Below are 21895 nucleotides of genomic sequence, written 5' to 3'. Positions count from 1 at the left end.
TCTATTTTATAAAATATAACAAGGCACTTCGTCGCTTAATGGTAAACCAGTATAAACACCTCAGACTAGAGATGTGCGCGTGACTGAAATTTCACTCACGCACATTCACGAAATGAAAACCAGTACTCACGCACGAACTACTTTCAAAGACTCACGTTCACGCACGATTCACGACAATTCTTGTGATTCAAGACAAATTCACGAGCCTCACGACATTTTCCAAACGTAAATCAGCAAAGGTAACAAAATTCAAAAATAGAATACACTCCCTTGAATCATCTTTATGTGAAGACCAAAGCAGTATCTCCTGTTGTTATCGTTGTAACTATCCAACTCAGTATCTTGGATTGTAAGGATTGGTATTCACCTTATAGAGGGCGAGACCCAGTGTTATAAAAAGATAGCCTACAGATCTGGCAGGTTTGAATAGGATTCATGAGGATACAGTAGCTGAAGCGGTGAGAGGGGTGGTTTTGACCAACTAAGATTACGCCTAAAGAAATTTCTTAGTAGACACAACAGAAAATTCTGCTAAAAAAACTTCTAAAAAAGGAAACCAGCCACTGTTTGTTGCAATAACGAACATTGTCTGCTATTTTTTCAATACGATTACACTAAAACAGACTATACGCTATCGTAACGCAATAAAAAAAAAGTATAGTAAAAATATGTATTGTGCTCGCTCAAACATCAAATTAAGACATAACAAAATATATTTCCAGATCGGATCTAAGAGTTTTTAAGGAAATTTGACTATACAAACAACTTTTTATCGTTTTGATAACATTTTCAAAGCTAAACATTTTATAAGTTGTACACTGGAGAGTGTAGAAAAAAATGCTTTAATTCCCGCTTAAATATTAATTAAAACCAAAAGAATAGCTTAAACAACAGATGTACGTATGACAAATTAATTGGGAAAATTCGCATTTCTACTTGCAGCGAAACTATAAGAATCGTTGAATTTACCAAACCCGTTGCGAAATACACTCGGAACTCTCGATACAAGTTTTTTTTTTTTTTTTGTTATTGGTTGATTTTCTTCATCACATCACCCTACTACTGTTTTCATTTCAACTTAAACCCCTATTTCGGCTGAACTACAAGACTACTCTAATCAAAATTTTGACGAAAATCAACACGTACAAATATTTCACATTTCCTTTCATTTGACAAGAATTATTTTTATGATATTAAATTTTTTATGAAAAAGTATATCTATACAATTAAGTTTTAATTAGATCATTATATTATTTTTTATTTGTTTTTATTTTGATTTTGAATTTTACGATTAAAACTACAAATTGTTTTGATTTCGTGTTTATAAAATATAATACGCTTGATGAGATTACAGCTAGGATAAAATTTTAGAAAAATACGAGTAATAGGTGAACATTTTGTTTTTCACATCTTAGAGATTATAATAATCCACAAATTCCACTGTACGGCGGTAGCAGTTGGGGTTCAATCTCACTGGTTTCCATACCTTCTAATGAATTAAAAATACACATAGGACGAAAATACAAAAGAGAAAAACAGAAATTAAATAAAGTACACAGGTGTAAGAGGGAAATATATACAGGGATAACAATGGAATGAACACTAATGGAATGTATCGTTTAATCGTCCAGTCCATTAATTTGTAATGGTCTGCAATAGTAAAAGCACCCAAAGCAAAATATGCTGGATTAGCTGTTTTTTCTTAGCGACAATAATTTGGAAGCAGCAAGAGCACAGAGTTAGCATTTTGTCAAATGAATGGCAATTTAAATGACATGAACATGCTGCCCAGCCTAAAACAAATCATGGAATAGACACATACACAAAAGTATAATCAAGCAGGGGGGAGGGACAGGAAGTTAAAGACAAAGTACAGTATTTCAATAAATTGAATGAAAATAAAAAGGAGACAAATAAACTAAACTGTTGAACTTGCTAGTGGCGGTGTTGAAGGAATTATATTTGGAATCGCCACAACGCAAGCGCCAGCACGGCTGTATGTCAGCTGTGACACTTGTGTCCATTCATTGGATTCTGGATCGTATTCCTCTACAGTCTTTAAATAATGATTGCCATCGTAACCGCCCACTGCCATTAGACGATCTCCAAGCAAAGCACAACCAATAGCATCTCTGCCAATACTCAACGAACAAATCTGAAAATTTTAGCAAATTTAAGATTGCGGAGATGGATATGTTTGCAATGTGACTAACCAATGTCCATGTATCTGTGCTAGGATCATAACGTTCTACTGTATCAGTGCGACAAACCGAAGGATTACTTGCTGGACAATCGTGGCCGCCCAAGGCATAAATAAATCCATGAGCTACAGCAACCTTAAAAAATTAAATGAATCGTAATCTCGTATTTCAAAAATTCATATTTTTCCTTACTCCCACACCGCCTCTTCGTTTATTCATTGGCTCCCGCATAGTCCATTTGTTGGTATGCGGATCATAGCATTCTATAGATCTGTGGCAAACTGAGCCATCTCGACCACCTATCACATAAAGACGGCCACCTAATACAGCTACACCTGCCGTTGATCTCATCGAATACATGGGTGCAACGTAGCTCCATGTTCTTGCAACGGGATCCCATCTGTATAGAAGAAATGAATTCATAAAATTGTTCAATTCTAATTTTGGAATATATCACACCTCTCCACTGTATTCAAATAGCTCCAACCATCATGACCGCCTACAGCATAAAGTGGTCCTTCCAACACAGCCACTCCCAATCCATGACGATGTGTCCCCATAGGGTTCAATGGGGTCCACGCTAATGAATTCAAGTCCAAACTCTCAACAGTATTTAAGGTTTTCAAGCCATCTCGTCCACCCACTATAATTAATTTATCATCCATGACAGCAACACCAAATTGTAAACGTCTAGCTGACATATTTTTCCAGGCAGTCCATTTATCTAAGCGGGGACAATAACTCTCAATACTAATAGCCCCCTGTATGCAACAAAAAAAAATACGTTGACCAATCATCAATTTTGAACAAGGTCGACACAATATATACCTTTACCTTATGGGCATCCATTCCACCAACTGCCAGAAGTCTACCCACAGTAGACTTTCGAGGTTTTGTTCGTTCGGACGAGATTAGAGATCTTCTTTCAGGTAACAAGTGCCATTTGAGTGCCTCCATTACCAATTGTTGGCATTCATTTGAAGCACAAACGCTCTCCACATGATCCATAATAAAAGATGGCTGCAATAATGGAAGCCTAACCAAAGCCAACAGTTCTGGAATGTGTTGTTCACGATTATTAGGATCATGTTGAATCCAAGACATTAGACTATGGAAAACATCCTGTTCCGAGGGAACATTGAGATCATCACTTGCCAATAATTTGGCTAATTGGTCTGCATTTAATTGAAAGAATTCCTGATTCTTACAAACCTATTCGCAAGTACGGAATAAAAATATTTTTAATTCAAATCATTGGGAAATTACAATGTAATCTATTTACCTGCATAAAATGTTGACATGTGTAGGCTGTAGCCAGTTGTAGTAGAGTATTACAACTTTGCTGTTCAGCAAAAAATGCAAATCCCAAACAATTTGAGGGATGTAATTGTCGGGCTAGGAAATTGCAGCAGGCAGTAACTACGGCATTTAGTTGCAACAGGCATGCTGTTGCCAGCAATGTTTCCACAGTGTCTTCTCTCAACTCTATGAACCCCGTGTAGCAGTATTGGACCAATATTTGTAAAGCATCGCCATGAACTTCTCCCAGTGTGACTTCTTCCTCTTTGGTTTCACGCAAAGAACCAGTAAACATGGCAGAAAAATAGGCACTGGATGCTGAGAGTACCAAACGATGAGCAGGCACTCTGTAAAATAAATTTAAATATTTTATTTAAAAACAATCATATGGCATGAGAATACACAAACAGGATGAATATTTATTTGAAATTTATAGTAAACTTGGGGAAACATACATATATACATGGAAATTGTTGTTTTTAATGTGAAAAACAACAAAACTTTAAACTAAAAACTAAAACTTTAATTCCATCAAATGGACCAGGTTTGTTTTGATTCCATATTTCTTTTTGGATAGTAAAATAGTCGACAAAAACAAGAAGAAACGAGCATATAAACGGTTAAACGACATTTAAACGATTCAATTTGTCAGAGTATCTAAAACGCTTAAATTTTACCACAATGAAGAATCTCTCAAACCCCGGTAGGAGCAGTGTTAGGTATTCATTCACCTCATCCGATGCTACAGCGACAGATCACAAAAGTTATGAAGCAAATGGCTAGTCTCCGTACATGCCTAGAGTGATTTTTTCTTTTTCAAATTACACCCCACAGCAAACAAAATGTTAGCTGATAGGAACTTTTAGGATCCCTGGAGATCTGGAATGTATAAAAACAAAACTTTCAAATAGACAGAAATGACAGGGTCGATCTTCACTATAAAGAAGACGAGGTTCGTTATAGGCTAGTCTCTGAATAGGGTAACCCGTCAGACAGTGTGGACGTGAGTCTGGAGGATTCTGTTTTAGAAGCTTTGAGAGACAGTAAAGTTTATCCTGTTCTTGGACAAGACCACCCACCGCAGCCCAGGTCATCTTTACATAACCACTTTTACTCTCATCTTTACATAACCACTTTTACTCTTTCGGCTGAGGAGCAAATTGAATATGTTCTTCTTAGTTTAGTGATATTTAGTTAGGATTTAATACATTTTTATAGGCCTCTGTTGGCTTCAACGTGTCGCCCAACCTATTCAATTAACCGCAAGATCATGCCAACCAATCATACAGTTTCTAGATGTAGGTCTAGATCACTGGATATCTGGAATAAAGAATATTTATTTTTTGTTAGACTGATATCAATGTAGGCTGATTCTTCATCCGTAAGAGGTTCAATTTGGGATGAATAATTCGTAATTTCCATAGCAAATTGAACCATCTCATTTTGGTTCTTGAAAATTTGTTTTAAACAAGCGTACAACGGCTGCTTATTTTGCAGAATTTTCTAACAATCTTATGAGAAGGCAGAGATGACGGGGTGGATCTGTACTATTTAAAACGCAAGATCACGCCGTAAAATCATATAGTTTCTAGGTCTGGGGGGTTACTCTGTATTGCGATGCGTAAGAAAATTTGTCGCGAATCGAGTAATTGGTACTCAGTAATTCGTTTTCGTATCTACCTTGCGCATCTAGTTTTCGCAAATCTGGCATCACCGCACTCTATAATGCGAAAGCGTATGTCAAACTCGTTCGTTGATCGCAAAAATCGTGCGCAAACAAAATAGCAATCGCAAAGTAACAAATATGTAAGTAAGCACAATTAAATTTTTATATTTGTATCTAAATTGTTTATTGTTTTAGGGAAAAACCAAAAAAGTTACAGACACAGCAACGTCAGTTCCAAACTTTGGTAGACTTTATGGTCTCTTCCGCAGTTACCTTGGGACAAAGTATTCGTTCAATCAAGCAGCGCGACATAGATTGCTCTGATAGTCCTAAAAGATGGTCTTGGCCGATTTGTAGATAACCACCTTGTCCAAGCAATTTCAAAGCAGCGGCCACTTTTATTGGGGTTGGAATAGCTGTGGATTTATTTGGAACGACGAGGTCGTCTTTAATAGCGTTTAATACATACATAAACGCATCTTTATTAAGACGAAATCTATAAAAATGAAATATTCGAAAACGTTTGTCACATAATTTGAGTTTCCATTTTCTTACCCGTGGTCACTTAGGGAGAGTATATTTGACCGATCTCGCAAAATTCTTCTTGTAATTCGTTCATGTTAATTTTCTTCAAACCATAACGCTATCGAATCCATAATTATTACTTTTTTGTTATAAACGATTAGCAAGTTTTAAAAGAACACGCACCGAACGGAAGATTGTTTAAAATGTTTTTATTTACAATTTTTTGACATTTCTTTTTATCATTTTCGTTATTATTTACATTGTGCAGCCAGCGTTGTCATATTTTCGCTTTATTTTGCTAAAGCGTTACCATATTTTCAGTTTACTTTGCGAAAGCGTTTGCGCAAGTGATACAGAGTACCGAATTGTACTCTTAACGCATTTAACTATCGCATCGCATTTGCTTTCGTATCGCAATACAGAGTAACCCCCCTGAATTCAGTTTAACATAATACAGGTGACATTTAAGAACATTTTAAACTGACTGAACAAAACATCGAGTCAGGCATGCAACCACCTCTTATGGGTGCATTCAAATATACCGGTAAAAAGGACGACTAAGGCAAAAATATTTTCCTAAGATGAGACGTTATTTATAAGCAAATAATAATGAACTTTTGGAAATACATAGAAAAAAATTTTACGTAAATGTTTCCAATTGAAGTCTTAATTGAGGTTTAAAAAATATTCAATTAAACATTTTATTAATTCAACAAATTTTTTAATTGAAACAAAAATCAATCACAAAAACAATATTATCAATTAATTTTTTAATTTATACTATCATTTCTGTGATTGAAGACATTTCAATTAAAAAATTAATTGGATCAATTAATTTCGTGATTGAATCCGAATTTTTTTTGTGTGTGAATTAACTTTTTTGTGTAACCTAACTTTTCAATATTTCAAAATTTCGGCAAGACTTTTTGATGTTTGCGTTAGAAGTCTACTTAGTTTCTGATTTGTGGGGAATTATAATTGGTCTAAAAGATATCATTCTCGAAATAATTTAAATAAATGGAATAAACGTCCAGGCTTATGCTTCAGCTATTAGGGAACGATACATTCATTGTGTGCTATAGAGCTCGACCGAAGCCGGTTTTTTTGGCCCAAGCCGAAGCCGATGTTCGGCAAAAAAAAAACAATAATCGGCCGAAGCCGAAGCCGATTATTTTCCTCCAATTTGTAAATAAGGAAATTTGGTGTGTTTTAGTTCAATATTAGAATATTTTTTCAACAAATGCATAAATACAACAAATAAAAGGTATTTCAGTCCAGTAGTTTGATACTATAATGACAAAAAATTATTTTTTATATATATTTTTTTCAACTTTGCTTTGGGATAATAGAAATGTGGTTTGGCTAACTTTGCTCATGTCAATAGGAAATGTATTCTTTCTAACTATATTAAGAATTGTGCCAAACAAAATCATTCCTAGAAACAAAGAAGACAGTATCATGGATGGAGAATTTTAAATTAGACAACCCAAGTTATTCAATCATGTAAGCTTTGCTTTTGCATCACAACACTGATCACTAAATATTCTACTAAATTGTTTAAATAAAACAATTTAATAGTTTAACCTTCATGACATGACCATTTACACACAATTAATAAACATCCGTTTAAAAGAAAAAAAAAACACAAAAAATATTTTAAATTTCAGTTGGTGGGGTAGAGTACAAGTGACTGACTATTCTTTGTTTTAAATACATGTGCTACTAAAAATCCATTTCATGAAAATCTCTTTAACAAAAGAATTATAAAGTGAATGAACGACGATGGCTATAAGATAATTGATCATTCCTAACACGAAGAAGAGGGAATAGATGATTGTTCCGTACAATACCAGACACAGACATTGCATGGATATATTGCCATCTGTGTGTGTGTGTGTGCGCGAGGAAAATCTGCGACATCAAGTACCATGATACAACAGCCACAATATTCTCCAGTAGCCAGCCAGTGCACAACAAATACAATTCACTTTCTTCTGATGATCATCGTGTCTCTTTTTCTCATTGTTGTCAATAATAGTAATAATAATAACAACAATATTATAATAACAACAACATTACTGGCAACAACCAGCAATCCGGGACAGCAGCGGGAAAACAAGAAATCCCATCAATATATACAAACAAAGAAACTTACGTTTGTGCAGATTTCTTTTTTAAAACAAACACGATCCAAAACAAAGAGATGCTGTTGTAAATCTCGCATAATGTGGGAAATTAATGCATTTGTTTGTTTAATATCCAAGGCGGGAAGGAAGATAAAGCCCCCTGTCCCCACCATGAAAAAACGACAATAACCATAATGACGAAGGGCAATGGTATGTATGTGTATGCATGTATGCTTTACATTGGGACAAGATGAATATAAAATTAAGATGAATTGTTTTGGGGGCACTTCAAATGCCTACATTTTGCAATATGCTATGACATTTTCTTTGATTTGAGTTGTAAAATTAGTATGGAAAAATTCGATTGGATTGGAAAATCAGATGTGAAATTTTGAAATTGGCTTAGGCGAAGAATAATCCAAAACAGGTCAGAGCTATTATTTGAAATAAGCATTAAGGATAAAATAAAGATATCTCAGCTGTGGGTTTACTTTACTAGTAATGTTGTTACTAATTAAGTTCCTAATTGACACAATAGTATGTAGGTAGGATGACGAATGTATCAATTGCAAAATCGGGTCCGAGTCTGTTAAAATCAGTAAAATTAGACAAATATGATAATTTTTCTTGGCACTTGAAGGGAAATGATCCAGTTCAAAAAATAAGAAAAAGGGTTTATTTACTTCAAATGAGTCGAAAGTACTTATTCCCCGTTTCAAGCCATTGAAGGATATCATTTGATAGTAGCATATTAAAGAATCTGCGTTTATAACCCGTATATTCATATTAACTTTGCACCGTGTTAATTTTGCTATGAAAGGCCGACCTTGAGTTCCCATTATCAAGCAAAAATAGCCATAACCACGGTTATTTTTCTTTAATAATTCATTTTAAAGAACATAAACTTTTTCAATTGTAGCTTTGAATAAAATATTTCGTAAATTTTATTCTAACTTGATGGGAAATTATATTTTTCTGCTTCTACGGATTTATTTCATATTTTTATGGCTAAACACAAACTTAATACCCACCTTAACCTAGAAACCCTTTTTATCACTATCTACCATGCGAATTTTACTGGTGATATTTCTGAGTGTTTTAAAGCTTCTCTATGTGGTTTCACCGCAATGTGGAATACCGTTCGGACTCCGCTATAAAAAGTCATTGAGCTAGACATAGAATCGGGTAGCACTCAGTGATAAGAGAAAAGTTCACCAATGTGGTATCACAATGGTCTGAACAGTCTAAGTGAGCCTGAAATATCGGTCTGCCACCATACCTAACCTATGTTAGGTTAGGTTAGGTGGCAGCCCGATGTATCAGACTCACTTAGACTACTCAGTCCATTGTGATACCACATTGTTGAACTTCTCTCTTATCACTGAGTGCTGCCCGATTCCATGTTAAGCTCAATGACTAGGGACCTCCTTTCTATAGCCGAGTCCGAACGGCGTTCCACATTGCAGTGAAACCACTTAGAGAAACTTTGAAAACCTCAGAAATGTCACCAGCATTACTGAGGTGGAATAATCCACCGTTGAAAAACTTTTTGGTGTTCGGTCGAAGCAGGAATCGAACTCACGACCTTGTGTATATATACCCAACCTAACCTATTGTGGCTCCCTATACCTAACCTAACCTATTGTAATATCCAACAGAAGGCTACAGGGCTTGGTTTGACGTTGATGTTCCCATTAGTGCAACTTGGAGAAGACGTGATAATAATCCTTAAATTAGATTTGACTTCGCTCTAACTTCAACGAAGACGACCATTGTGATATTAAAACAAAGAAAACCCCAGAAAGGTGATTATTGTTTATAGTCCCTTAAGTTCAGGCGAACCTTGATCCGTCTCCAATCCAGTGATCATCCCTATGTTTTCCGGATTTGTAACTAATTGTTTCCGGTAATTTAAGAAAGGAATTAGTTCGCTAATATTCTTCACAAGAGCTGCAGTCGTAAGTTTAATTTATTTTGTAATCGCCCTCTATTGAATTTACTCCTTTTTTAATCTTTAACAAACTTTGAAAGGAAATGTCATCACATGTAAATAATACCGCATATCCTCAACAATGTATTACCAGTATATCCGACCGGCATTCAACCCCAGTACTGTCCGGAACGAACAGTCTTTGAATCGTCGAGCATGAAATTCTAAACTTAATTCGCTATGACTACGATATTGACCAGAAATTGCTCGTAAGTTTAAGAAGGCCTTTTGCAATTGATTTTTAAAAATTGTTGTTTAATATCACAATTAAATCAACAAAAATTTAACAAATTTTCCATTCAATTTCTTGATTCTACAATGGACTGAATAGTCTAAGTGAGCCTGAATCTTAATCGGGCTGCCACTTTAACCTACTGTGGTCTAAAATCGCACAACTATGTTTTCAGTTGCAAAAACATTTGAACTTGAACCAATGTCTACTCTATTCCATTATGAAATTATACGCATAATAAAATGACAAAACTTCTTTGTCTACATATAACTTCGCAGTCAAAACAAAATCTTACGATAACTTACCTTCGTCCATCAATGCCTGCTATCAGGACAACATCACACAATTGATGATTTTCCAAATATAATTGCATTCGTTTCAAGACACTTTCAGCATGATCAGAACAGCGGAAAAACTCATCTTGACTTACGGCCGAATTCAAACTTCCTAAACTGAAGTCCCGCGAGAATGATTCAGCATCTGTGAGTAACGATATTCGGGCAGATGATGAATTTGTCGAGTCCCGACTGGGACTCTCTTTGTTTGTTATATTGCTGGCGGCCATGGTTGCTTGTTGTCAATGAGATCAACAAATCATTGGTTGATTGTAGGGTGCTGGGTGAGGTGTGGTGTGGTAGGACGTGATTGTTATCTTTAAATGAGTTTCCGGTCTGTTGACTGAGTATCTATTCTATTGCTATTTATTTCTCCACTTTACTGTTGTCTTCTTTATCACTTTTTTGATATTGGGGATACTAAGATGACTTTTTATTTTAATAAAAATTTCACTGCTACTTATTTTCCTTCGTGGCAAGTCTCGAAGTGCAGACAATGCAATTCGCAATTTTCTTTTGGTTGCTTTACTTTAACCGTCCCGTCACCATAGAAGAACTAAAAGAACTAACCCAGTGCGATCAGCATTCTTTAATTGGTAAGCTGCTCTGAGCTCTGCTAGCTGCACCTGGATATACGACTTCGCCGTTGACGTCGATTAGATTTACTCTGCGTTACAATGAATTACCCACACAAACACAATCAGCAATGATAGATGTGATGCGCCATTTATTTAACAATGCACAATGAGACTGTCCTCCTCTGCCTTCTTCATCAACACAATTAATGGTATTCCTCCTCCTTTATTATTGTTATCACTTCTGGTGGAACTTGGGAACTCACCAAGGGGGTCTTGACTATAGCCATTATTTATTTTTGCTTACAATTTGCAAATTACATGGCAGCGCAGTAAGCAGTCGCGAGAAAAGGAAACGCACTTTTTGTTTGCTTGCACTCACTATTTGTTTATTCTCTATATCTTGTAGGCTAATGTCATTGTTAAGATCGTCGGGTACTTTACGATAACTACAAAAAAATCGCAATTGTTCTCTGTTCAGTCTCGTTAATTAACTTTATAATTTATATTAATATAAATATATTTATTCGCAATCGAATGTTTATTTTCGCTTGTGAATTGTTTATTGTTTATTAGTAAAAGGCTGATTATGCATCCGAAAACGGCTCGTAAGCGTAGCGTTGCGTGTCAGCTGTTTGTGTTTGATATACGATTAACCAACGTTAACAAAACGTATCGTAAGATTAAACAATCCCAACAGTTTATGTCCCGTTTACGTATCAGCTGATAAAAATGCTATTATCACCGAATGATAGAAGTTGTTTTCGGTAAAAATGGACACCAGTTCATTTTAAATGTAAATAAATTAAACTTTACTAAGTTCGAGTTTAAGGTGAGTATTAAGTTCGAGTTTAGCCGCTAATTTTCACTAAAGTGAAAACTAAATGAGTAAAAAACGTAATAAAATTATACATATTTGTCGCAGATTTCATTATAACTTGATGGGGAATATCCCAAAGCAAATTTTCACAAAATGTATATTCCTTAATATGGATTATTAAAGAAAAGTAATCGTGAAAAATTGACGATTTTAGCGGCTAAACTCGAACTTAATACCCACCTTTAGCCGCTAAAATGGTCATTTTTTCACGATTACTTTTCTTTAATAATCCATTTTAAGGAATACAAACTTTGTGAAAATTTGCTTTGGGCTATTCCCCATCAAGATATAATGAAATCTGCAACAAATATTTATAATTTTATGCCTCTTTTTACTGATTTAGTTTTCACTTTAGTGAATTTTAGCGGCTAAAGCCTAGTACTAAGATCACGTTTTCGCACGAAAAACTGTTATACTCCATATAAAAAACGTTAGCGCGGAATAAATGCGAAATCTTTGTTTTGAGCATTTTTAGACACATATTTATACAACCCTGGATTTTTCGCACGAAAAAATAGGCAGGCATATTAGGGTAGGTACTATGTTCGGTTTTCGAGTTGAAAACCACTTTATTTTCGCGATTACTTTTCCTTAAATAATCAAAATTATAAATGAAAACAAACTTCTTCCTGTAAAGTCTTGCCGAAATCTAGAGGTACAAGAAACTACGCATCAATTGTGTTAATTTGTCTGCTTTATATTGAACTGTTTTAATAAAGTAACCACGAAATTTTCAACGCGAAAAGCAAACATAGTACTTACCTTTATTTCGCATAAATAAGTTAACATCCCTGGGTTTGAGACCCTATTTACGGAGATAGATGAAGATATTCGTTTTTCGCAGAAACGAACTTAGTACTAAGCATAAGGGTAGGTACTATATTCGGTTTTCGAGTTGAAAACCGCTTTATTTTCGCGATTACTTTTCCTTAAATAATCAAAATTATAAATAAAAACAAACTTATTCCTGTAAAGTCTTGCCGAAATCTAGAGGAACAAGAAACCACGCATCAATTGTGTTGATTTGTCTGCTTTATATTGAACTGTTTTAATAAAGTAACCACGAAAATTTCAACGCGAAAAGCGAACATTGTACTTACCTAAAGGCCGGTACTAAAGGGTGATTCTTTTGAGGTTAGGATTTTCATGCATTAGTATTTGACAGATCACGTGGAATTTCAGACATGGTGTCAAAGAGAAAGATGCTCAGTATGCTTTGACATTTCATCATGAATAGACTTACGATCTGCCACAACGTCGAATTTTCAGTGAATGGGCCCTAGAAAAGTTGGCAGAAAATCCGCTTTTTTATCGACAAATTTTGTTCAGCGATGAGGCTCATTTCTGGTTGAATGGTTACGTAAATAAGCAAAATTGCCGCATTTGGAGTGAAGAGCAACCAGAAGCCGTTCAAGAACTGCCCATGCATCCCGAAAAATGCACTGTTTGGTGTGGTTTGTACGCTGGTGGAATCATTGGACCGTATTTTTTCAAAGATGCTGTTGGACGCAACGTTACGGTGAATGGCGATCGCTATCGTTCGATGCTAACAAACTTTTTGTTGCCAAAAATGGAAGAACTGAACTTGGTTGACATGTGGTTTCAACAAGATGGCGCTACATGCCACACAGCTCGCGATTCTATGGCCATTTTGAGGGAAAACTTCGGAGAACAATTCATCTCAAGAAATGGACCGGTAAGTTGGCCACCAAGATCATGCGATTTGACGCCTTTAGACTATTTTTTGTGGGGTTACGTCAAGTCTAAAGTCTACAGAAATAAGCCAGCAACTATTCCAGCTTTGGAAGACAACATTTCCGAAGAAATTCGGGCTATTCCGGCCGAAATGCTCGAAAAAGTTGCCCAAAATTGGACTTTCCGAATGGACCACCTAAGACGCAGCCGCGGTCAACATTTAAATGAAATTATCTTCAAAAAGTAAATGTCATGGACCAATCTAACGTTTCAAATAAAGAACCGATGAGATTTTGCAAATTTTATGCGTTTTTTTTTTTTTAAAAGTTATCAAGCTCTTAACAAATCACCCTTTATGTTCATTCTTGCGAAAATATTTTATGGAAACCATTATTTCGCACATAGAAAGCGGCGTTTTTTTAGGTAGCTTGGAGCGCTATTTTACAGGGAGCGATATTGGATTAAGTTGGTGGTTGTTGCTTGTTTTTACAAAATAACATTTTATTTTTCCTTGGGCAATTGATCTGCTATTCCTTTGATCCTTTGTATAGTTTCGGAACAAAAATATGGTCCGTGTTTGATTTATAAACCCGCACAAATAGTTTTTAATAAATAAATTATTTCTTAATTCACATTGCAAATGGCGCCGTGCTATAAACGTCAGTTTTTCAACACGAAAAAACAAAGTATCACAAATGGAAAAAATTTCGCAAATTTTTCGCATTTTTTGGTTTTGTATGGAGTTTCAACGCGAAAACCGAACAGAGTACCGGCCTTTAAACTCGAACTTAATACTCACCTTTAGACCCTATCGGCTTGGTTATCCAGTACTAAACTTTTACTTAATTACTACGCTACTCACAGAGAAATCTATTTAGGTTGGGAAGAAATTTCATTTGCTCTTCAGCGTCGCAAACGCAAACCAATAAAGGCACGCAGTTATGCCAAGTTTTTTAAATTTTACGAGCTAAAGTTTTAGGGCTATTCTGCTATTCTAATTAAAAACCGCTCCTGCTTAAAGCCGATTGTGGCGCTACAATACACAAAATAACTTTCGAAATGGAAGATTTCCAAAAGATTGAGAAAATTGGCGAAGGAACTTATGGAGTCGTTTATAAAGGACGCAATCGACTCACTGGTCAGATTGTCGCTATGAAAAAAATTCGTTTGGAGTCTGACGATGAGGGAATACCGTCCACAGCTATTAGGGAGATATCACTATTAAAAGAGCTCAAACATCCCAATATTGTTTGCCTTGAAGATGTGCTGATGGAAGAAAATCGTCTGTATTTAATATTTGAGTTTTTGTCCATGGATTTGAAGAAATATATGGATTCTCTGCCGGCTGATAAGCCACTGAGCAGTGAACTTGTAAGAAGTTATCTTTATCAAATTACTAATGCTATTCTCTTTTGTCACCGCCGGAGAGTTTTACATCGTGATTTGAAGCCGCAAAATTTACTTATCGACAAAAATGGCATCATAAAAGTTGCGGATTTTGGTCTAGGAAGATCTTTTGGAATACCTGTTCGTATATACACACATGAAATTGTGACTCTTTGGTACAGAGCTCCGGAAGTATTATTGGGATCTCCAAGATATTCATGTCCCGTAGATATTTGGTCCATTGGTTGCATATTCGCTGAAATGGCAACAAGAAAACCATTGTTTCAAGGAGATTCGGAAATAGATCAACTATTCAGAATGTTTCGAATTTTGAAGACGCCAACCGAAGAAATTTGGCCTGGTGTCACCTCACTGCCAGACTATAAGAACACATTCCCCTGTTGGTCGACAAATCTATTGCCAACTCAGTTGAAGAACCTGAACAGTGATGGAATCGACTTGATACAAAAGATGCTCATATACGATCCAGTTCATCGCATCTCTGCCAAGGATATATTGGAACATTCATATTTCGATGGATTCGATCCGAAACTAATTAACAGTCAGTAAATGTAATTTTATGATATTTTTTAAAAATAAATCATTAAATTAACAAACATCTGTTCGAGGTACTTGTACGAATACTTGATTTTTTCTCTTCCCAACTATACGAATAAAAATTTTAATTTATTTTTAATCTACTGACCGATGGCTGCCACAATAAGCTATGCTATTTCAATATTTATTGTACTTCTCATTTGTCATTAAATGCAATAAAAGGAATATAAAAAAAAAAACACATTAAAGAAATGAAATCGCTGTTTACAACTTTATTTTGATATGTGAAAACGCCTTTTCAATGAAATAGGTCTTCGATATTGTTAAGAATTGAATGAAAGGATAGTGAAATATTTCGTGAAAATTTCGCATTAAAGTCCAACATATATACGAATGTACATGACCACTGTTTTACAAGATGTAGTGCTAAAACTTATTCGACGGAATTAGTTTGTGACATGTAGCCGTTCATTTCACTCCTTGATGGGCTTGATATGTTGGTCGTCCTGCTCTTTATAGCCACGATATGTCATGTGTAAGCAGTTGGCTTTGGAACACTCAACAATTTCAAGAAAAGATAAGCCACAGTTTACAATATTATATGGTGTTCGATTTGCAAGCCATTGCTCAATGGTGGATTTCCCAACATCATAATGAAATGTTTATTAGTGATAAGAATATGTGGAACATGCACACCTCCCTGGATGAAAGCGATGGACGATCTGAACCCTATGGTCATATGAGAGTATCTGGGATATACACTCAAGTTATTCAGTACTTTTCATGCGTATTTTTGTGGAGTGAATAAATTACCGGTGTTACGAAATTGTAGATGTTAAGGAAACTTGATCCCACACAGAATAGTTTTTTTGCTTCAATAAAGAAATCATTTCCCACTTAGCTGTAATTTATAACAGCGTAGTGTATATCCCAAGATGCTTCGTCAAAACGGCTCCCCCAATAACGTTCTGTTTGGAGGCCAATACTGCTAAATCCAAACGTAACTTCTTTCTTAACTAGACTTAAATAAAGATGACCAAATAATTGATTAATAACCATCGTAAAGTTTTTGTATATATATGCTTCTAAATAAAATAAATTAATGTGTATGATTGCTAATAGTTCTTAATACTTATGTTGATTTCGTTTATGAAAGGATAGTGAAATATTTCGTGAAAATTTCGCATTAAAGTCCAACATATATACGAATGTACATGACCACTGTTTTACAAGATGTAGTGCTAAAACTTATTCGACGGAATTAGTTTGTGACATGTAGCCGTTCATTTCACTCCTTGATGGGCTTGATATGTTGGTCGTCCTGCTCTTTATAGCCACGATATGTCATGTGTAAGCAGTTGGCTTTGGAACACTCAACAATTTCAAGAAAAGATAAGCCACAGTTTACAATATTATATGGTGTTCGATTTGCAAGCCATTGCTCAATGGTGGATTTCCCAACATCATAATGAAATGTTTATTAGTGATAAGAATATGTGGAACATGCACACCTCCCTGGATGAAAGCGATGGACGATCTGAACCCTATGGTCATATGAGAGTATCTGGGATATACACTCAAGTTATTCAGTACTTTTCATGCGTATTTTTGTGGAGTGAATAAATTACCGGTGTTACGAAATTGTAGATGTTAAGGAAACTTGATCCCACACAGAATAGTTTTTTTGCTTCAATAAAGAAATCATTTCCCACTTAGCTGTAATTTATAACAGCGTAGTGTATATCCCAAGATGCTTCGTCAAAACGGCTCCCCCAATAACGTTCTGTTTGGAGGCCAATACTGCTAAATCCAAACGTAACTTCTTTCTTAACTAGACTTAAATAAAGATGACCAAATAATTGATTAATAACCATCGTAAAGTTTTTGTATATATATGCTTCTAAATAAAATAAATTAATGTGTATGATTGCTAATAGTTCTTAATACTTATGTTGATTTCGTTTATTAAATATTTTTTGTTTTGTTTTCTTGGCTGGTGTTAATAGGTTTGACAGCGGCGGTCAGTTATGAATATCTTTTTGTTTTTTTTTTTTTTGCTTTTTCTATGAATAGAAAAATAGTAATGCATGCATATTTATTGATTTGGTGACGTATTGCGCTTTGGTGTAGACGGTGGTAAGTCCATTGTCTTGCATACCCAACCAGCAATGTCGACTTCTTCCACCTCAGCTTTGCGTATCCAGGCATGATTCTGAAATAGAAAATAATTATAATAAATTTTACAAATTATTCTTGGGATAATTGAAGGCAATAAAAAATGCTTAAAAATGTGTGAAAATAAAAAACAAAAAAATTGGAAAATTTAATTTTCCAATTTCCACTTTGGATAGCAGTAGATCAATATAATAAATAAAAAATTAATTTTGTCCCTTATACTTTAGATATTTATATAAACATATGAACCACATTTTCAAAAAACATACTTTAAAAAATAATATTTTTTTTTTGTCTTTTTCATTTTGCAGTGTCGTGGTGTGTTACTAAACTTACCAATAAAGTCTTTAGATCCGCTCTTTCATCAGGATTTTTCTTTAGACAGATATCTACGAAATCCTTAAAGTCATCAGTAAAGACTGGATGTTCTAATTTGGGTGGTGGCTCGTTGACTATATAATCGAGTAGCTCAAATATTGCCATAACTTTGGGTTCAACAATAGTCTGTGTACCATCCTCATTATTATCATCGAAAATTGCTTCTATGGTTTTGGCATCTGGTGGAGGTATGGGATACATACCTATAGCCATTTCAACTAGAGATAGACCAAGTGACCATATATCCGACTGTACTGAATAATGTGTGCCTTGTAATCGTTCGGGCTGTTAATTAAATATTTTCTCTTTTAGTATATTTGCGATACAGGGATAAAATGAAATACTCACAGACATGTAGCTTCGAGTTCCTACAAAGGAGTTCGCCATGGAGTCTATTAATTGACCAGAAACGCCAAAATCACAGATTTTTATTTCCCCACTGCTGTTGACTAAAATGTTACTTGGTTTAACATCTCGATGCATGATGGCATGTTTTTCACGCAAGTAGCTAAGGCCCTTCAGAACGGCCAAAGTAATTTTCCCCAATATAGATTCGGGTATGCGGCCAGCTCTTTTGAGTATTAAATCCAATGAACCGCCATCCATATATTCCATGCATATACTGATTTCACCATCACTATAGAATGCTCCATAGAAACCCACAATATGGGGGAAATTGCATTCGTGCAGTACCTTCAATTCTCGAATAATTTGTTTCTTTATAGCCGGTTTCACTTCCAGGTGTATTAATTTGCGGGCCATTATCAACTGTGTGGGTATGTGACGGACCTTCATGACAACACCTCCATTACCGGAACCAAGTTCGCCTAGTTTCTCCAGATCATCATCGGATAATTCTCCTATCTTCTCTTTCTGGCTTAAGAAAACCTTGATGCGTTTACGTGCGGTGTCGTCCATATCAAGCTCTTCCAGTGTTTCAGTCAAGGCCTCGATGCTCGTCTTCGGCTTGCCCAGCAAACTATGTTTTCTTTAATTTAACTTTTAAATGAATTTTTGTGCAACAAAAACAAAAAATATGCAAGGCAAACAATGAGGAAACAACGAAAGTCTCGAGAGTTGTTAGGTAGAGTATTGACAGGATCTATTCTACTACAGATGAACAGATAGGAAGAGCAGAAGACAAAGAGCACGACGACTACCTCTTATGTATGAAAATGGTTAATATGTGGAAGGGGAGAGTTGATAAGCAAATGATTATTTATATTCTATATGGCAAGCTAAGTCAGAAAAGTTAACGCAATAAAAGATTTATTTAAAAATCAAAATACAAGAAATGTACGCAATATATGGTTTATCCCATGGTAAATATGAATTTCATTTAGAGTGTGGCGTTTAATAACCATACGCTAAATTTTGGTTACGAAGTATTTTATGGCAATTCTGCCTGTGTTTCCCTTTCCTACCGATATAAAATTGTATAATTGAGAATTTGCATTAAATGGTACATTTGAAGGTGGTACAATGTATGCGTCATATGCATAATTTTTCTGTATGTGATTTTGTTGATATCTATGGTGTAACAGGTCATTTTGCCATTGTCTTCTACCATTTGCTTAATTTTGTACTGCAACAAACCCTTCCAGACTAAATACCTTGTATGAAGTTATTTGATATTATTAGCATGATAGATGTGTATAACAGGATTAAGACTATGGTCAAATTTATATGGCTAGAGAGTAGATGAGTAGAAGCATTCAAGTGATTAACAGCAAACAATAAAACACAAGGAAAAGAAATAAAAAATGTATATTTACTCTGTGCCTGAGGGAGTCTTGAACGGGGATGATGCCTGTGACGCGCCATCAGAAGCATCCACCGGTGGCAGGGTCAGATTCAATTTATTCTTCGACATCTCCTCCAAATTCTTATTAATATGTCTGCTAGAGTTCACCTGTATTTATTTATTTTTCAGCTCTTTGACATACACGGAATGACGATATCCTTGTTCTTTTCCCAACACTCACAAAATTGTTGTTTCCCGTCCCTTGTTCTTTTCCTGAATACACTAGTGTTGGGAAAGTAACGAGTATTTGATTACAAGTACTCGTTGCAATAAAATCAGTACTCAATATCTTCAATACAATCCCAATACCAAGGCATATTAATTAAAGGTAAAGTCACAAACAAACGTGTGTACACCCCATGATATTTACAAAGTCAAACTAAAATGGCAGGTCACTTAAGTTGACATTTTGTGTATGTGTAGTGTTGTTGTATTGTAATATTTATGTACACAAAGAATGTAAACAAACCTACTAAACGTAAACAAAGCCTTTGACAAGATGAATGTCGATATTAGTCACCTGATTGCATGACTTTACCTCTTTAATATGCCCTGTCCCAATACAGACAACCGCTTGAAAAATGCTAAAATTCAAATGTTTTTCAAACAATTGATTAATTTACGGTCAAAAGACCGTTAGAAAATAATTAAAATATCCCACGGAAATTTGGATGATGATACCCACATGTGTCTCTATGCATCGAATAAAAACATAAAACGACATCGTAAACTATAAAAAAATCTTAATATAAAGATAACTTTTTTAGAAACTAATTTATGAGACTGTTATTTATTCTAATTTCTTTCATTTTTTAAATAATAAAGGAATAAAGGTTAGCGACATTTACTCACCGAGACATTTGAATCGAGTGTGTCTGTCTGTAGAAAAGTACTTTGTGGGGAAGTAAAATGCCAGGATTTTCATTTTCCAAATTAGATATCAGCACTTGCAAGCATCTCTTTAAGAATTCCATCATCGGCAAGACAATGATATGAAGAAACAATCAAATTCAAAACAAATCTGGCTGAAATTCTGGCTTCTGGTAGATTATCTGGCTTTTAAATAATAAAGGAATAAAGGTTAGCGACATTTACTCACCGAGACATTTGAATCGAGTGTGTCTGTCTGTAGAAAAGTACTTTGTGGGGAAGTAAAATGCCAGGATTTTCATTTTCCAAATTAGATATCAGCACTTGCAAGCATCTCTTTAAGAATTCCATCATCGGCAAGACAATGATATGAAGAAACAATCAAATTCAAAACAAATCTGGCTGAAATTCTGGCTTCTGGTAGATTATCTGGCTTAGTAGATATCAGGCGAAAGATATATATGTGAGGTTATATCTAAAACGAAACCGATTTCTTCCAAAATTTCAAAACAGATTTCTAGCAAGGGTAGGTTTCTAGCCCGGGATAAGAGCGACGATTTCACAATTAATTTGGCAAAGGTCTTTTCCAAAGTATACATTTTTTCATCATCACTTCAAAGAGGAACGCACAAAAGAGACCTGTTTTGTTGCTTTTTGTGGAAAAAGATTCTATGGGATATCGCAGATATCATGCATGGTAGATATCCATGCATGATATCCGCAAGCCTTCCAATGTGATACGGCAAGAGGCTTTCAAGTAATTATTATCTAAGAAGTTTCATCAAAATGACCAAGATAAATATGCCGGAGAATATTGATTTAATTGATGTTAACAAAAATCACACCAATAATGTTTTTTATATAACATGTTGTCAGATAAAATCAGGATCAGGAATCAGGATTTTATCTGATAAAATCCACAAGGATCCTAATGTGCAAATGTAAATTTCATTTGCAAGTAGTAATTTAATCATTTAATCAAATTTAATTTGTTAAAATATAAGTGAATCTATGTTTTCTCTTATTATAAGTAGAGGTTTGGCTTTAAGTTTGCCTTATTTGTAAAACAATATCTTGATTTTAGCATGGTTGTTAGAGGCCATAATTAAAATTAAAGTAAAAAATCAACCACTTCCCTGTAGGAAATTGAGGTGATAATAAATTGTTAGTCATAACTGAGTCACAGGTGACTCAAATCCT

At 35.0% G+C, this 21895-nt stretch overlaps 3 protein-coding genes and 2 long non-coding RNA genes across 11 annotated transcripts; 2 read left to right on the top strand and 3 right to left on the bottom strand.

The window, feature by feature from the left end:
• Positions 1-1226: 1226 nt before the first annotated feature.
• LOC142227979 (kelch-like protein 5) lies at positions 1227-11508 on the bottom strand. 5 transcript variants are annotated; one of them, XM_075298239.1, is made up of 8 exons: positions 10345-11508; positions 3484-3847; positions 3030-3413; positions 2661-2962; positions 2394-2601; positions 2214-2336; positions 1925-2155; positions 1227-1489 (listed from the first exon to the last, which is right to left on the bottom strand). In XM_075298239.1, exons 1-8 carry the CDS (start codon positions 10602-10604, stop codon positions 1412-1414), a joined length of 1950 nt encoding a protein of 649 aa, XP_075154354.1. In that variant the 5' UTR covers positions 10605-11508; the 3' UTR covers positions 1227-1411. The 5 variants fall into 5 exon arrangements, with proteins under 5 accessions (XP_075154354.1, XP_075154355.1, XP_075154358.1 ...); XM_075298240.1 differs by having other exon boundaries at positions 1227-1486; XM_075298243.1 differs by having other exon boundaries at positions 1937-2155.
• Positions 5102-5700, top strand: LOC142227977 (uncharacterized). Its single transcript, XR_012720024.1, has 2 exons — positions 5102-5306; positions 5362-5700. It is a non-coding gene; the product is annotated as an uncharacterized LOC142227977 (long non-coding RNA).
• On the bottom strand, positions 5326-6124 carry LOC142227978 (uncharacterized). Its single transcript, XR_012720025.1, has 2 exons — positions 5722-6124; positions 5326-5662 (listed from the first exon to the last, which is right to left on the bottom strand). It is a non-coding gene; the product is annotated as an uncharacterized LOC142227978 (long non-coding RNA).
• A 3009-nt stretch (positions 11509-14517) lies between the features above and the next one.
• On the top strand, positions 14518-15725 carry Cdk1 (Cyclin-dependent kinase 1). The gene has a single exon (XM_075298238.1). It carries the CDS (start codon positions 14584-14586, stop codon positions 15478-15480), a length of 897 nt encoding a protein of 298 aa, XP_075154353.1. The 5' UTR covers positions 14518-14583; the 3' UTR covers positions 15481-15725.
• Positions 15726-17390: 1665 nt separating this feature from the next.
• On the bottom strand, positions 17391-20042 carry Dsor1 (mitogen-activated protein kinase kinase 1). Of its 3 annotated transcripts, none has more exons than XM_075298235.1 (4): positions 19797-20042; positions 18370-19000; positions 17980-18306; positions 17391-17680 (listed from the first exon to the last, which is right to left on the bottom strand). In XM_075298235.1, exons 1-4 carry the CDS (start codon positions 19892-19894, stop codon positions 17564-17566), a joined length of 1173 nt encoding a protein of 390 aa, XP_075154350.1. In that variant the 5' UTR covers positions 19895-20042; the 3' UTR covers positions 17391-17563. The 3 variants fall into 3 exon arrangements, with proteins under 3 accessions (XP_075154350.1, XP_075154349.1, XP_075154351.1); XM_075298234.1 differs by having other exon boundaries at positions 18370-19009; positions 19797-20041; XM_075298236.1 differs by having other exon boundaries at positions 18370-19020; positions 19797-20030.
• Between the last annotated feature and the right edge of the window lie 1853 nt (positions 20043-21895).

The sequence above is a fragment of the Haematobia irritans genome, chromosome 3, assembly GCF_050003625.1.
Source record: "Haematobia irritans isolate KBUSLIRL chromosome 3, ASM5000362v1, whole genome shotgun sequence".
Classification (NCBI taxonomy): Eukaryota; Metazoa; Arthropoda; class Insecta; order Diptera; family Muscidae; genus Haematobia; species Haematobia irritans.
The sequence above is the reverse complement of the archived record's forward strand: the minus strand, read 5'-3'. Positions and strand labels throughout refer to the sequence as shown.

Bases quoted from the DNA above. Each gene is read 5' to 3' on its own strand.
- LOC142227979 (XM_075298239.1), bottom strand. From the start codon at position 10,604: ATGGCCGCCAGCAATATAACAAACAAAGAGAGTCCCAGTCGGGACTCG. The intron at 3,848-10,344 runs GTAAGTTATCGT...TTTATTTTACAG, and splicing joins GCAGGCATTGATGGACGAAG to AGTGCCTGCTCATCGTTTGG. The intron at 2,337-2,393 runs GTAAGGAAAAAT...TAATTTTTTAAG, and splicing joins AACGAAGAGGCGGTGTGGGA to GTTGCTGTAGCTCATGGATT.
- Cdk1 (XM_075298238.1), top strand. From the start codon at position 14,584: ATGGAAGATTTCCAAAAGATTGAGAAAATTGGCGAAGGAACTTATGGA.
- Dsor1 (XM_075298234.1), bottom strand. From the start codon at position 19,894: ATGTCGAAGAATAAATTGAATCTGACCCTGCCACCGGTGGATGCTTCT. The intron at 19,010-19,796 runs GTAAATATACAT...GTTAAATTAAAG, and splicing joins AAGACTCCCTCAGGCACAGA to AAAACATAGTTTGCTGGGCA. The intron at 17,681-17,979 runs GTAAGTTTAGTA...TTTCTATTTCAG, and splicing joins CGGATCTAAAGACTTTATTG to AATCATGCCTGGATACGCAA.